Source organism: Gracilinanus agilis, chromosome 4 (assembly GCF_016433145.1).
Source record: "Gracilinanus agilis isolate LMUSP501 chromosome 4, AgileGrace, whole genome shotgun sequence".
NCBI classification, from domain to species: domain Eukaryota; kingdom Metazoa; phylum Chordata; class Mammalia; order Didelphimorphia; family Didelphidae; genus Gracilinanus; species Gracilinanus agilis.
Window position 1 is genome coordinate 501925470 of NC_058133.1, and position 13638 is coordinate 501939107.

General features: G+C 49.7%; 1 protein-coding gene across 1 annotated transcript in view; it reads right to left on the reverse strand.

The window, feature by feature from the left end:
* HIP1 (huntingtin interacting protein 1) overlaps positions 1-13638 on the reverse strand; it is a 133989-nt gene that overhangs the window by 38725 nt on the left and 81626 nt on the right. Inside the window, exons 2-7 of the mRNA XM_044673116.1 lie at positions 10151-10214; positions 5242-5384; positions 4872-4928; positions 2860-2940; positions 931-1007; positions 385-446 (exon numbers count right to left, since the gene is read on the reverse strand). Coding sequence (XP_044529051.1) covers positions 385-446; positions 931-1007; positions 2860-2940; positions 4872-4928; positions 5242-5384; positions 10151-10214 — 484 coding nt within the window. The remainder of the gene's footprint in view (positions 1-384; positions 447-930; positions 1008-2859; positions 2941-4871; positions 4929-5241; positions 5385-10150; positions 10215-13638) is intronic.

A 13638-nucleotide genomic window follows, 5' to 3' on the forward strand; every position in this document is an offset into this window, starting at 1 on the left:
TTGTTGTCCACAGTGTTGCAAAGGGCTGTGCCATGGGGGTTGCCTGGCCTGGTGGTGGCCATACAAGGCCATACAAATGTTATTAGAGTAGATCCTGGGAACGTAGGCCAGATACTTTTTGGAGAAAAACAGGGTGAAGCTGGTCCCTCTGCTCAGATAGGGCTCTCAAGGTATCCTGGCATCAAGGCATCATTCCCTGGGCTTTGGGAATTGGCCAAGGCTGTAGCCCATTTCTGCCTCGGGGTTTCAAAGAGAAGAGACAACAGGTATGGCTGCTCTTCCTCTGAAGTTTTATTGGCCAGCAGAACTGGTGTAGGCAGGGCACAGGCCTAGGAGCCGGGCAACCCACCCTGGGGTTGAACAGAAGTCATGAAGGAGACTCACCAGTTTGGAAGAGGTTCAGCTCACACTCCAAATAGTCAAACATCTCTACTGTCAGCTGGAAACTGGACCAGAGAGAAAAGAGTGGATGGGTTGGAGCTCGTGGCCCCAGGAAGCACTCTTTTTGCCTCCCCCTCACTCCCATTCTCTGCGTCTGCCTGTCCCCTCACAACAGAGGCAGCTGCCCTCCCACACCTTGCAATGAGATCTGAATAAAAAGGGCAAGGGCCATGCTGAGGGTGAAGAGATCAAAGAATGAGCAGGAAAGGGTGGCAGAGGAAGATGGCGGATGGCAGTTCTGGGTGAAGGGGGATGCCCAGGAAGCCCCTGCCTGTGTGGCCAGGCAGCCCAGAGAGTGGGACCCCACTGGCAATTGTTCATCTGTAAGGGTCAGTCAAAAAGCCATATCCCTTCCCACCCTCTCTCTTTCCATCAGGATCCTAGGCAGAGCAGGCACCCAAGCACATGGCCAGCTGGTATCAGGAGGAGACAGCAGCTAAAAGAGCCTTTTTCTCACTCCAGCTCAGCGAGGGAGGGAGAACCACTTACAAGTTGTTGACATCGCTTTCTCCTGCCTCGTCCAGCTGCCGGTCGCTCATCTGGAGGTTGCCTGGAAATCGGGGGTTCTGGAAGGGAGGAAGTCAGAGCCGAGAATCAGCTCAGCATCTTTTCCTGAGTAGGGGGCTCAGCTCAGTCAATGGGGGCAAGTGTGGTGGAGTGGTTCAGTCCCCTGGGTTCCATCATGAAGCCTTCCCTCTCTTTTTAGGGCTCTGTAGAATGGGGCTGGGTCCTCATGAGAGTACCCTCATAGGGAGATGCTTCCTTTGGACACATTCACCAAGGAGAATATCCAAAATTTTTTCTTTTCCTTCTCTCCTCTCTCCTTCCTTCTCTCCTTTCCTTCCTTCCTTCCTTCCTTCCTTCCTTCCTTCCTTCCTTCCTTCCTTCCTTCCTTCCTTCCTTCCTTCCTTCCTTCCTAGTTGTATGACCCAGGGCAAGCCACTTCACCTGTCTGTCTTGGTTTTTTCATTTGCAAAATGGGGATAATTGAAGTATCCTCTCTCAGGGTTGTTGCGAAGATTAAATGAGATAATATTTGTAAACCTCTGAGGACTCCATAAATGCTAGCAAAAGCTAGTATTATTGTCCACTGCAAATTCAGAGTCCATGCCGGCATTCTCCTGCCTTCTGGGTTAACCTTTCCTGACTGTGGGAGTCAACTTTATTTTCAGCTCCTTTTTCCAGGTCTGGCTCTCTGTCCACTGAGCTAACTAGCGGCCCCTTCATAATGATCTTAAGAAAAACAAAGGAAACGGTTTCTTTTCCTTAATAGCTGTGTAATACAAACCATCTTTGATAAGTAACTGAGCAACTGGCAATCACTTCTTGCCTCTGGGTTTCCTCCTAACCTTGGTCCTTTTCTGACTGTGCTGCAGAATTGTAGGGAGGCTGCTGTACTACTCTCTGTCTCTGTGACTTTGTCTGTTTTCTTCCCTTGGTACAAATTATAATCTATACTTTTGGACAGCCTATATTGGGTAGCCATTCCCTAACCATTAAAGATATTCTAGATTTTTTGTTTTTTGTATTATGAACCTGCTATGAATGTTTTTATACAAAGGATCTTTTTTAACTCTATCTTTAGGCTCTACTTGCCTGAATGAAAGTGGGATCAGTGGGTGAAAGGATACAATTAGTGTTGAATTACGGTATTTAGCCAGAATGCTCTCTCCAAAAGATCAAGCTGATTCACAATTCCACCAATAATGTAATAGTGTGCCTGGCACACTCAACTCTGTTCCAAGGCCAACAGGAAGGTAAGATATCTGCAAAGGTAGCTTTGGCTGACATTCCCCCACAAAATTTGAGCAATCATGGCCAGTGTCATGATCTGCTTCCATAAGCATTGGGGAACAGCCAGCCCATCATGCCCAAATGTAGGAGAGATGGAGTCTATGTTCCAAGGCTCAAGGTGTCGGGCACGAAGCCTATTGCTGTGCCTCAATCGGCTGCTTCTTTAGCACCATCCTGGAAGATAAGGGCGCCTGAATTGTGTCTCAAAGGGGCATGAGATTCCCTGAGCCCGAGGTGAGAAGGGAGCACTTTTCAAGCTTGAGGGGCCGCTCTGTGCCAAGGCTAGAGATGGGATGTCACGTAGAGGAGCCAGGCATCACTAGGAGGACTGGGACAGTACAAAGAGAGGGGTGGCCAGATCAGGGAGGGCTTTGAATGCTCTAAGGCTAAGATGCCCGAGTTCAGAAGGGGAGGGTGACATGGCTAGATGAGAAAAATGGTTTGCCAGCCTGGACTCTTCCATCCCAATTCCTCCTGGGAATTCTTTTTGAGTCACAAAGCGGTTGTAGAGATTTGCCGCCCAGGAGAGAAGCCCAGGGAACCGCCAGCTCACTCGCTTCTCGAAAAGCCTGGTCTGGACAGCAGGCAATTCTGCGGGACGCTGGGCGAGAAGGCGAGGCTCACCTTGGTGTGGTACTCCATCTTGGTTCTCAGTAATCTGAGGTAGATACTGCAAAGCTGTCCATAGCCCTCACTCAGGTGACCCTGCCAGAGGAAGGAGAGGAATGAGGTGAGAGCCAGGAGGAAAGAGCTCCTAGTTAGCTAGTGACACAAGGGGGAGTCCATCTGAGAGAGGAGAGGGTCCTCGTGAGGAGGACCTCAGAAGCCTTCTCATCCAACCCCTTCATTTTATAGATGAGGAAGCTGAAGCCCATGGAGGGGAAGGGACTTGCTCAGGACCACACAGCTAGGATCATCAGTGGTAGACCTGCCCAGCCGCCCCCATGGCAGGTATATACAAGGCATCTGTGGCCAGGGGGGAGTTGGGACGGGGTCCAAGCCTTGAGGAAGCTTCCAGGGAGCCTCTGGTTAGGATGCTGGAGGTGTTCAGACACACTGCTCCCCCTAATCCGAACCCATCTACAAGTCAACACAGGACTAGGGTCCAGACCTCTTGGGTGTGGGTGCCACCATTTGGTGGAGGCCTTCATTTCTCTACCTTCTTATGGGAGAAGGGAGTTCCCCCAACTTAGGAGTTGGAAATGAGTTGATTTTCTTCTACCTTTGGCTACCAGGGAAAGGAAAGGGGAATGACAAGCATCATGGGATTTAGTAGAAGGGACACTGGAAATCACTTTCTTCATAACCCTCATTTTATGGATGAAAAGATTTGGCTAGGGGGCAGCTGGGAGGCTCAATGGATGGAGAGCCAGACCTAGAGATGGGAGGTCCTGAGTTCAAATTTGACTATAGACACTTCATAGCTGAGTGACCCCGGGCAAGTCACTTAGCCCTCATTGCCCAGCCCTTGTTCTACTTTTGTCTTAAAAATGATAACAAGGGGGCAGCTAGGTGGCTCAGTGGATAGTCAGGCTTAGAGATGGGAGTTCAAATCTGGCCTCTGACACTTCCTAGCTGTGTGACCCTGGGCAAGTCACTTAACCCCCATTGCCTAGCCCTTACCTCTCTTTTGCCTTGGAATCCATACACATTATTGATTCTAAGATAGAAATTAAGGGTTTAAAAAAAATAATATGGCCAATGAAGGAATATGTTTTTCTTCACTCAGTTTATTAGTTATAAGGGTTTTGTTTTTCTTTCTTTCCCTTTGAGAGGGAGGTGGGAAAGAAAATGAATGCTTCTTCATAGGAAAAAAGTAAATTAAGTTACATCAACCCCTTCAAACTTTCTCTTTCTGTCTCTCTCCCTCTATCCCTTTCTTTCTCCATACATAATACACACAAATTTCTTTCTATGTACACAGATGCACCGACAAAGACACATACGCAGGGTCACTCTCAGTTGAGAGGGAAAATGACAGGCTTAAGGCCAAGGCCACCATCCCCCAGATGCTCAGAAGGGCCTCAGAGGCCACCCAGCCCAACGTGTGCCCGGATAGGAATCCCCACTCCAAGAACCCTGAGTGTTTATCCGGCCTTTGCTTTAATGCCCCCAGGGATGAGCTGGAACCCACAGCCTCTGGCAGGAGGTCCTTCTGTGGTGAGGAAGGTGTCCTCACCCTGAGCCCCAATGGGCCTCTCGGGGAGTCCCACCCACGATTCCCAGGCCTGCCTCTGGAAGGGCCCATTTAATCCCCATCCACAGGCGAGCCCGGCACATTTTAATACAGCCATCGTGTCTTTCCCAGGCTGAACTGGCCCAATTCCTTTACTGATGCTCATGTGGCACCGTCTCCTGCCTCTCTCACCACCCTTCTAAGGAGCCCAGCTATCCCGACTCCAAATCTAAGAGAAGAGCCCTGTAGCCAAGAGGCAGAAAGAGATAAATTTCTGTCCGCAGCCAATATGAGAATTTGTTTTGTTCTTTATTACAAGAATTGCGTTCCCTTCTCCTCTCTCCCTTTTTTTCCAGTGGGGAAGACAGGAGATGGGAAGAAGAGAAAATAAATACTTGTTAACTGAAAAAAAAATGTCAAAAAAGAAGCCACCAGTGCCAAAGGCCGCCTCTGAACTCACCCACATCCTGCTCATGTCGCTTAATTCATTTTTGTATCTCAGGGAGTCTTTCAGGACCTGGGGAGAAGAAGAGAGATGGCTCTGTCCAGGGAAGAGGGCGGCTCCCCGTTAGGCCACCCGGCTCCCACTGTCACTTCTTACACTCTAAGCGTTTTGGGAGGAAGAGGAAGGAATGTCTGCATACAGAAGTGGACAAGAGGGCATCTGGCACCCTCCAGAGGGGACAAATGGGCCATCCACAGTTAAGATCAAGTAGGCAACAGGGACGGGGAAAGGTCTGATGGCCAGGCTCGTTATCCTGGGGCGCTGCTGCCCCTCTTTCCGGGGTTCTCCACCCTCCTAGCCCTACGCCCAGACCCGAGTGACTCACATTGGGGTGCCCATCCCGGAGGAGTTTGTGAAACACGTGGCAGAACTTCCAGCAGAGCACGGCATTGCTGGAGAGAGGCAGACGGTTCACAACTGACCAAAAGGTCTGCGCGCCTTTCTCGTGGTGGGTTCCCAGGATGCATGGTGAGGGGGACATTAAGGAAAATACGAGCAGGAGTCCTCGGCACAGGCAGGGAGCGGGTCTTGGCACCTGGAGGTTTGGGGAGACTTTTGGACAACCTCCCATTAGGGCACCGGCTCCCACGGTCACTTCTTACACTCTAAATGCCTCGTCCGCGGGAGGCCTTTTCTGTACTCTCTTCAATTTCTGTTTTCCAGCCGTGTCCAGGCAGCCATGTGTGCCCAGGAGGTCCTGCCTTCTTATCAGCCAAATGGCTCCTGCTGTCCTGCATCTTCCATAGAGCCTTCCTACACCCATTTAAGCAGAGCAGACAAGTTCTCCTGTCTGGTCTGTTCATGGCACTCTTGGGGCGCCTCCGCCTACTTCCTTCCTGCAAGTTTTTGTCTGTTTCCCTGATCCTACAAATAAATACACGTTCATTCTGACCTCGTGCCACCCACTTGGTGTGTCTGCTCTAAACCATGACCTCTTAAGAAAGCAAGGATCAGGTCTAGGCAATATTCTTTGAGCCACATAGTCAAAAGTATTTAAATGTTTGGATGAGGAGAGATCACAGCATCACTAACTTAGAAATAAGACAAGAAATAAGATAAGACAATAACTTAGAAATTTACAAGATGAATAGAAAAATACAGAAGAACTTCTATGAACTGATGTAGAGTGAAGTAAGGAGAGCTAAGAAAATTATATATACAGCACCTACAAACACATAACATGTGAATGCAAATAACTGCACACTAAAAAATCAAAAGAAAATGCAATACAATGAAAGCTCAAACAAGATTCAAATGAAGAGATAGGAGAGGACAGCCCCAACCCATCCCTCTATGGAAGTAGGAGGTTCACAGGTGTTACACAGTGTACATATTTTCAGACTTTTTCAAAATATTGATCAGTTGTAGGGACTTTGGCTCCTTGTGAGGGGGGACGGATAACTTGAGATAACTATGGTGACAACTATGATGATATAAGAAAGAAAATATTGATAAAACTTATCTAGAATAAAAAAGAAATAGTATAACCTAATATAAATTTAATTAAAAAATCTAAAATCTAAAAAAAATATAATATATAAAAAATAAAAGGCTTTTCCTTTTAGAGATAAGGAAACCAGGGCCAACAGACACAAGATCAAGCAATTTGCTCAAGGTTATTTAGGAAGAAATTAGCCCAGTTGGTATTCACAGTCAGGTCTTCTGGTTCCAAAACCAATGTCCTTGCCCCTCTACAGCCCAGGAGGGTTCACTGAAGCATGCAGACTCCTAGTTTGTTGGACTAGCCTTGTTGCTGCTCCCCTGTGGTCTTCTGCTATAGTAGGGCTCACCCAGACCAAGTCACTTGGACCCCTTGTTTCCAGGGCTTGGTACAAGCCAGAGAAAGCTGACTCCAAAGAGGAAAGGCTGCTTTAGGAGCAGACAAGGGCAGGGCCTGGGCTGGGATGTTATGGAGCAGTTAACCAAGTTCTTGACTGGATTTCAGAATCATTTGATTCTTCAAATAGGCAGAAGGAATGGTGAGGGGAACAGCTCTTCCGGACCTGGTTTTTGGCTAGCCAGGAGGAAAGGGCAACAGAGATGTCCACTTCCATGAGAATTTGCCAACGTCATGGAGGCGCTCTGGCCCAAGGCGGCGAAGCACTCCCCATAGGCTGCCACTAATCTCAGCTTCCCCAGGAGCAGGGATTACAGGCGACTGCCTCTAAGAATAGCTTGGGAACTTTTTTTTTTTTTAGAAAAAATTGTGATAACAATTTCTTTTTAAAAATCTTATCATTCGTCTTAGAACTGACACTAAGTATTGGTTCCAAGACCAAGAAGAATGGTAAGGTCCAGGCAATTGGGGCTACATATGACTTGGCCAAGGTCATACTTCCATCTCCCTGGACCTCCTATCCACTGAACTATTTGGCTGTCCCTCTAACTATTTCAATACAATTAGTTTCCTTTTTAATCTTATGTATTTTATTTTATGTATTTAGAAGTATTATTCTGATAAGGGATCCATAGGCTTGAAAGGATTGCTAAAGGAGTCCATAGTACCAAAAAGGTTCTTCTCCATCAGTATATCTATCCATTTGCCATCTATTTCTATCAGCTTTCAGTATCATCTCTCTCTGTGTCTCTGTCTGTCTGTCTGTCTCCACAACAAATGGACATGTTCCAAGGCCCAGAAACCAGTAGGAGTGGAGTGGACCAGACCGTCTTGAGTAAATTCAAAGTCTGTTATATGACTGTGTGTCGTGGCTGGAGAACTGAAAATGACCGTTGTGCAGAGGGCAGTGGAGAGAGGCATGGTGGGAGCGGATAGGATGCAGTGTATCACCTACGTCTCAGGGTTATCGTGACAATCAAATGAGACCATATTTGTAAAGCACTTCGCAAAGCTGAACGTATCATAGCAATGCTAGTTATCACTCTGAGGTGGTATACAAGCCACCAAAGGAACGGAGTGAAATAGAATGGGCTGTTCCAATTGGGCCTGGGAATAAGGATCCTCAGGGCTTGGTCCAGGAGAGGAAGAACCTTCTGTGACAGCAGATCCATAAAGGAAGAGGGAGGAGGGAAGGCAGAGGTCTTGCATGGCTGGCACAGGAGAACGAAGGGTTTGCTCATGTCACATACCTCAGGGATAACTGACGGGAAGCCCATGGGATAGACTGATGACATGAGAATATGAGAAAGCCTCTAGTTTAGTGGGTGGACCCCTAACTCCCATGATGAAATGATGGGAGGACATGGTCAAGTCTCATGAGCTGGATAGGAATAGATGGGTTGAGATCTGCATCTTGGAGAGAATGACCACGGCAGTGAGGTCCCAGGTCCATCTAAGTATTTACTTATTTTTTTAACCCCTCACCTTCTCACTTAGAATCAATACTGTGTGCTGTTTCCAAGGCAGAAGAGCGGTAAGGGCTAGGCAATGGGGGTTAAGTGACTTGCCCAGGGTCACATAGTTAGGAAGTGTCTTGAGGCTAGATATGAACTGAGGACCTCCCTTTCTCAATCCACTGAGCCACCTAGTTGCCCCAACCATCTAAGTATTTGAAAGTCATGTGGATGATGAATTAAGTTGGCTCTGCTTGCAATGCAATGATCCGGGACAATCCTGAGAGACTTATGAGAAAGAATATATCCACATCCAGAGAAAGAACTGTGGGAGGAGAAACACAGCTGCTTGATCACATGGGTTGATGGGGATATGATTGGGGATGTGGACTCTAAATGATCTCCCCAGTGCAAATATCAATAATATGGAAATAGGTCTTGATCAATGACACATGTAAAACCCAGTGGAATTACTTGTTGGCTATGGGGGTGGGAGTGGGAGGAAGGTAAAGAATATGAATCATGTAACCATGGAAAAATATTCTAAATTAATCAATTAAATAAATAAATTTTAAAAATTAAAAAAATAAATTGGCTCTGCTTGGCCTGAGAACTCAGTGAGTTACAGAGACACCTTTAGTGTCTTACACCATTGTAAGGAAAACTCTCTAACATAGCATGGCCACCTTGGATGGTTGAAGGTTCTCCTCCACCAAAGGTCTCAAATGGAACCTGGAAAGTACTTGGGGGCGGTGGCTCTAGAGGGGTCTCATGGAGGTACAGGTTGGACTAGACAGCTTTGGCTGCTCCAACGGCTCAGAGATGGTGTGGTTTTTTCCTGGCTAAGTCCAGGAAGCCTTTTTCTCAATCAGTGCAGTTCAGGAAGGTCTGAACCAGGGACTATGGCCCATTGGACCTGAGCTATTGCATTCCTTCCTGGTGGGGCCTGGATGGCCTCAGAACAGCAACAGCGACATTACAAAAGGTGAGAATTGTCTGAGTCCCAGTGGCTCAGTTCCATGCTTCGTGTTGATCGTGGCCCCAACAAAGAGTCTCAGCCTCCCTGGCACGCTCCTTTTGTTTACACTGAGTGTGAATCTTCAGGGCTACAGGTCCAAAATTCTCTCTTGAATGCTACCTGGCTTCTCTCTGCCAGGGATGCCATCCACCTTGCTGGCAGGCACTCCCTGGACCTCTGCCACCCTGATGGGGGTGCGGTAGGGGGTCAGTGGAGCCTCTACATGGCCCCACTCAAGCCTGGCTCCCTGGCTTCCCTCTGGGAGCAGGTCTTGCCATTCCCCCTTTCTGGGGGATGTACTTCCCAAGGCTCCCTTAAGGAGACCCGAGTTCCCCAAACAAACTGCCATTAGCCATTCTGAATGATGGGAGATCCCACCTTCCTAGCCTGAAGCATCCCCTGGCCCTTCTTCCTCCTTCTTCTACAAGGCAGAGACCTTCAATAGAGCCTACTTTCGCCATATTCCCACAAGCTACTGGCTGCGCCAAGTGGGTAGCCGGCATGGCCAAAGCTAAGGACAAAGGCAGGGCTGGAGAGCTCACACGAGGGCCCTTGAAATGTGGCTGAGCATTTCTTCTGGGCCCTAAATAACTCAATGGAACGTTCCTTAAACGACATCCAGAACAGAGCGGGAAGACAAATGGCAGGAGGATGCACAGGACCATTTGTAAACTGGGGCTGGGCGTCAGACTGATCATCTCTAAGGTTCCTTTCTAGATCTAGCCTTCTCTCATCCATTAATCATGAGGCCTCTCCTGCCTCAGATACGGATCCCTTGGAGCCCTGCAGAAACTAGACCCAATCAGGGGAGGCGCTCCCCCTCCGAGCCCCCCAAGCCAGGCAGGAGATCTTCAGGCCAAAGCTGCCCCCAAGCAGACCCCCTGCATCGTCCCGCCCACCCTCGGAGCACCGTCCAAAAGGATATTCCTGGCGTGTTTCTCCTTCACGGCCACTTCCTGGGTATTAATGGCTTTATTGATGCTGACCGTCTGAAAAACAAACAGCGGAGAAGAGCATGAGATGAATGCGGCTCGGACGGCCCCAGACGATGCCCAGCTCCCAGGCCGTCTCTTCGGCTTCCGACTCCCCACTTCCCTGACTCCCGGCCCCTTGTCAGGCCCAGGCTGGGCGCCGCAGAGGAGTGGGCCTGGCTCCCAGGCCAGCTGGCTCTGGCACCCAGGAGGGATTTACTGCCTGGCTCTTGTTCTACTCAGCTGCTGCCCCTGGGCTGCCACTCATTCACTCGGCACAACAACACGGCAATTAAAAACGGCCACAAAGAGAAGCTTTTCATTCTTGAGGGAAACATTATTTCTTTGGGGGCAGAAGGAGGAAGAGGCAGGAAGGGCGGGAGGCAGAGCTGCTCCCCCCTCCCGTCTCTCCCAAGCAGGCTGGAAGCTGCTCGTTTATGACCAACAGGACCCGAGTCCATTGGGCCCTGCTGTCCCTTCTCTCTGACTAAGGAAGCCCGTGGCTTCCAGGAAGCCTCCTCGACTAACCCAGGGCAGCCCCGTGGGTCCGCCGTATTCATTCATTCACATTTGCTTTGTAAAACCCGGCAAAAACAGAAAGTCCCAGACGGCGGAACTACTGGCGATAAAAGTATGTTTTAATACACGAATAACTTCCTCGTAGCCTCCATCTGATTTCCTCCACACCACGTCATGTCCTGGTCTAGAGGCATCCTGGCTGACATCCTCCCTCTACAGACGGGGAAACTGAGTCCCAAGAGGTTTGCTCGAGCTTCCTTTCTATGGGCAGAGCTCACGGCGAACAGACACGGCGGTGGTTTGGTCCAGCGTTTGTTTCTCAGCCTTCCCACCTTTCTGTCTGGGTTCCATCAATGAGCCGCAGGCTTTCCCCAGCCACCCCACCGCCCCAGACTCCGGCTTATCGCTGTCACTTTACTTTGGGACAGAGAGACATTTTTTTCCTTTCTCAATACCAAATGACACAGTGAACTCCCAGAAATGACTCCACTGGGTCAATCAATGGGTGTGGCCAGTTTGATCACCGTTATCTGTATGGAGAGCTCAAGGTCTTGCCTCTGACACAGTCTGGCTGTGTGACCCTGGGGAAGTCACTTACCCTCCTAGTGCCCAAGGAGGCAGTGGTCTGACAGGCAGAAGCAGAGGGAGTTGCCTCATCCAAGAGCTCCCTTTGCTAAGGAAATCACGGCCCCTTCCCGTCCCTCCGGGGCGAGGCGTGTATTGGCTAACCATCCTCCGAAACAGATCACGCCAGTTCACTAGTGATGTAACAGGGGCCCTGGGGCCCTGCCAACCACACGTTGAGCTACTCGGAATTCTTTGTGCCAATTTGACTGGCATAAGTTGGTACCTCGGACTTGTTTGGATTTGAATTGCTTTGATTTCCTGGAAGACCGAACAGTTTTCAGGCGATGATTTACAATGTGTGGTTCCCCTTTTGTAAACTGAGCTCTAGCTAGGGAGGCTGCGCAGAGGGCTAGACTTGGGAGTTGGGAAGACACGAACTCTCACCTGGCCTCAGACGCTTCCTAGCTGGGTGACCCTGGGCAAGTCACTTAAGTCGTCAGGTCAATAAGCATTTATTATAGGGCAGCTAGGTGGCACCGTGGACAGAGGGCCACGCCTGGAGTCTGGAGGACCCGAGTTCAAATTCCCAGCTGTGTGACCCTGGGCAAGTCCCTTAACCCCAACTGCCTAGCCCTTACCCCTCTGATTCAGAGAGTTGTTCCTGGGACAGAAGGTAAGGATTTTAGGGGAGAAAAAAAATGAAGCGCTTATATGTCAGCACCAAGCACATAACGGATGCTTAGTAAATGCTGCTGACTTCCCAAGAACTATATGTGGCCTCATGTGGCGCATCTGTAAAATGGGGAGAATAATAGCATCTGCCTCCCAGGGTGGTTGTGAGGATCACATGAGATAATAACTGTAAAATGCTTTAAAGTGTTTTTTAATTTTTAAAATAGTTTTACAAATCTTAAAGAGCCACAAACAGGCTCACTCTCTATTCTGAACACACAATGATCTATTTCTTTAGCCATTCCCCAGTCACTAGACCTGAAAGCTGCTTTCAGTAGCTGATTCTTGTTTTTGTTTTGTTCTTGCCAATAAAGCCACTGTGGATGTTTTTGTACAGACAAGTCGCCCTCCCCCTTAAGTAATGTTCTCAGGAGAGATTTCTAGCCGGGTCAAAGGAGACGATCTGTCTGTGTCTCTCCTGTGCCCTGCCGGACGTCTCCAGAAAGCCTGTACCAACCCAGAGGCTCACCGGTGGCCAGCTTTGCTGAATGGAGAGAGGCTGCTTCCCCAGAGCCCTCCAGAACGCAATTGGATGCTTTTTAGCTTTATTTTAGGCTTTCTGCGGGCCAATGAAGGTTTCCTGACTCTCCCAACCCACCAAGATGCTTCATTTCTTGAGCTTTGGAAGAGCATTTAGGAGTCGGTGCCAACGCTATGAACGCTTGGTATCTTGGGCCCTCCTCCTCCTCCTCCTCCTCTGTGGAGCAGAGAGGGCTGGATCCCCCTGGCTAGGGCCAGAATTAGGGTTTCTGGTGGCAGACTTCCATGGGTCCCCTTTAGGCCCCAGGGCTGCCTCCCAAACCAAGGGGAAAGCTTAGTTGTGAGGTCGCCCTGGGCCAGCCCGCGAGAGGAGGGATGCTGGTGGTCCCCCAGCTGGTATTCCCGCCTCTGAAGGAATTGGGGTGAGGGAACAGCCCCCATGGGACTTGCTGTTCCCAGGGTTTTCCTGGAGTCATGGAGGCACTGAGACCATGCAGTGTTTCCCCTGAAAGGGCAGTATTGTACACCGCTTCCTGACCCAGCCCTTCTGTACCAGGCTGGTTCCGGAGGGCCAATTATCAGCAGCCACACACAGGAAGGACGGCTTTCTCTCGGGCACCCCTCCTTCTCCCATCCTCTTCCCTATTGAGGCGGCCTAGACGGGGCTGCAGCCAGAGGGGGAAAAATCACCCCACTGTTTTCCTATGGGAAGCAGGGCATGGGCCCTGCCCACTTAGTGCCAGCTGGGCTCTACCCAGTCACGAACACAGCTCCTGGCCAGGCCCCAACACGAGGGCCGCCTCCTGCATGCCCAGGGCCAGGCTGGCTCATTAAGAGTTCAGGGCATGGGGCGAGCAGAGGGGAAGTGGCCGGCGATAGAGGCTATCGTAGGGCCTTACGCAGAGCTCGCTTCAGGAGGGAGACGGTCCACAAGTAGTTTAGAAAAGATTACTGGCAGGTCTAGGGGAGACAGGGAGAAGACAGAGAGAAAGGAGGAAGGAAAGAGGAGTCAGGAGAGCGTGAGGCAGAGGCAGAGAGGAGAAAAAAGGAGAGAGAGATGGAGGGAGGGAGAGAGATGGAGGGAGGGAGAGAGAGAGAGAAGGGGAGAGATGGAGGGAAGGAGAGAGGTGGAGAGAGGGAGAGG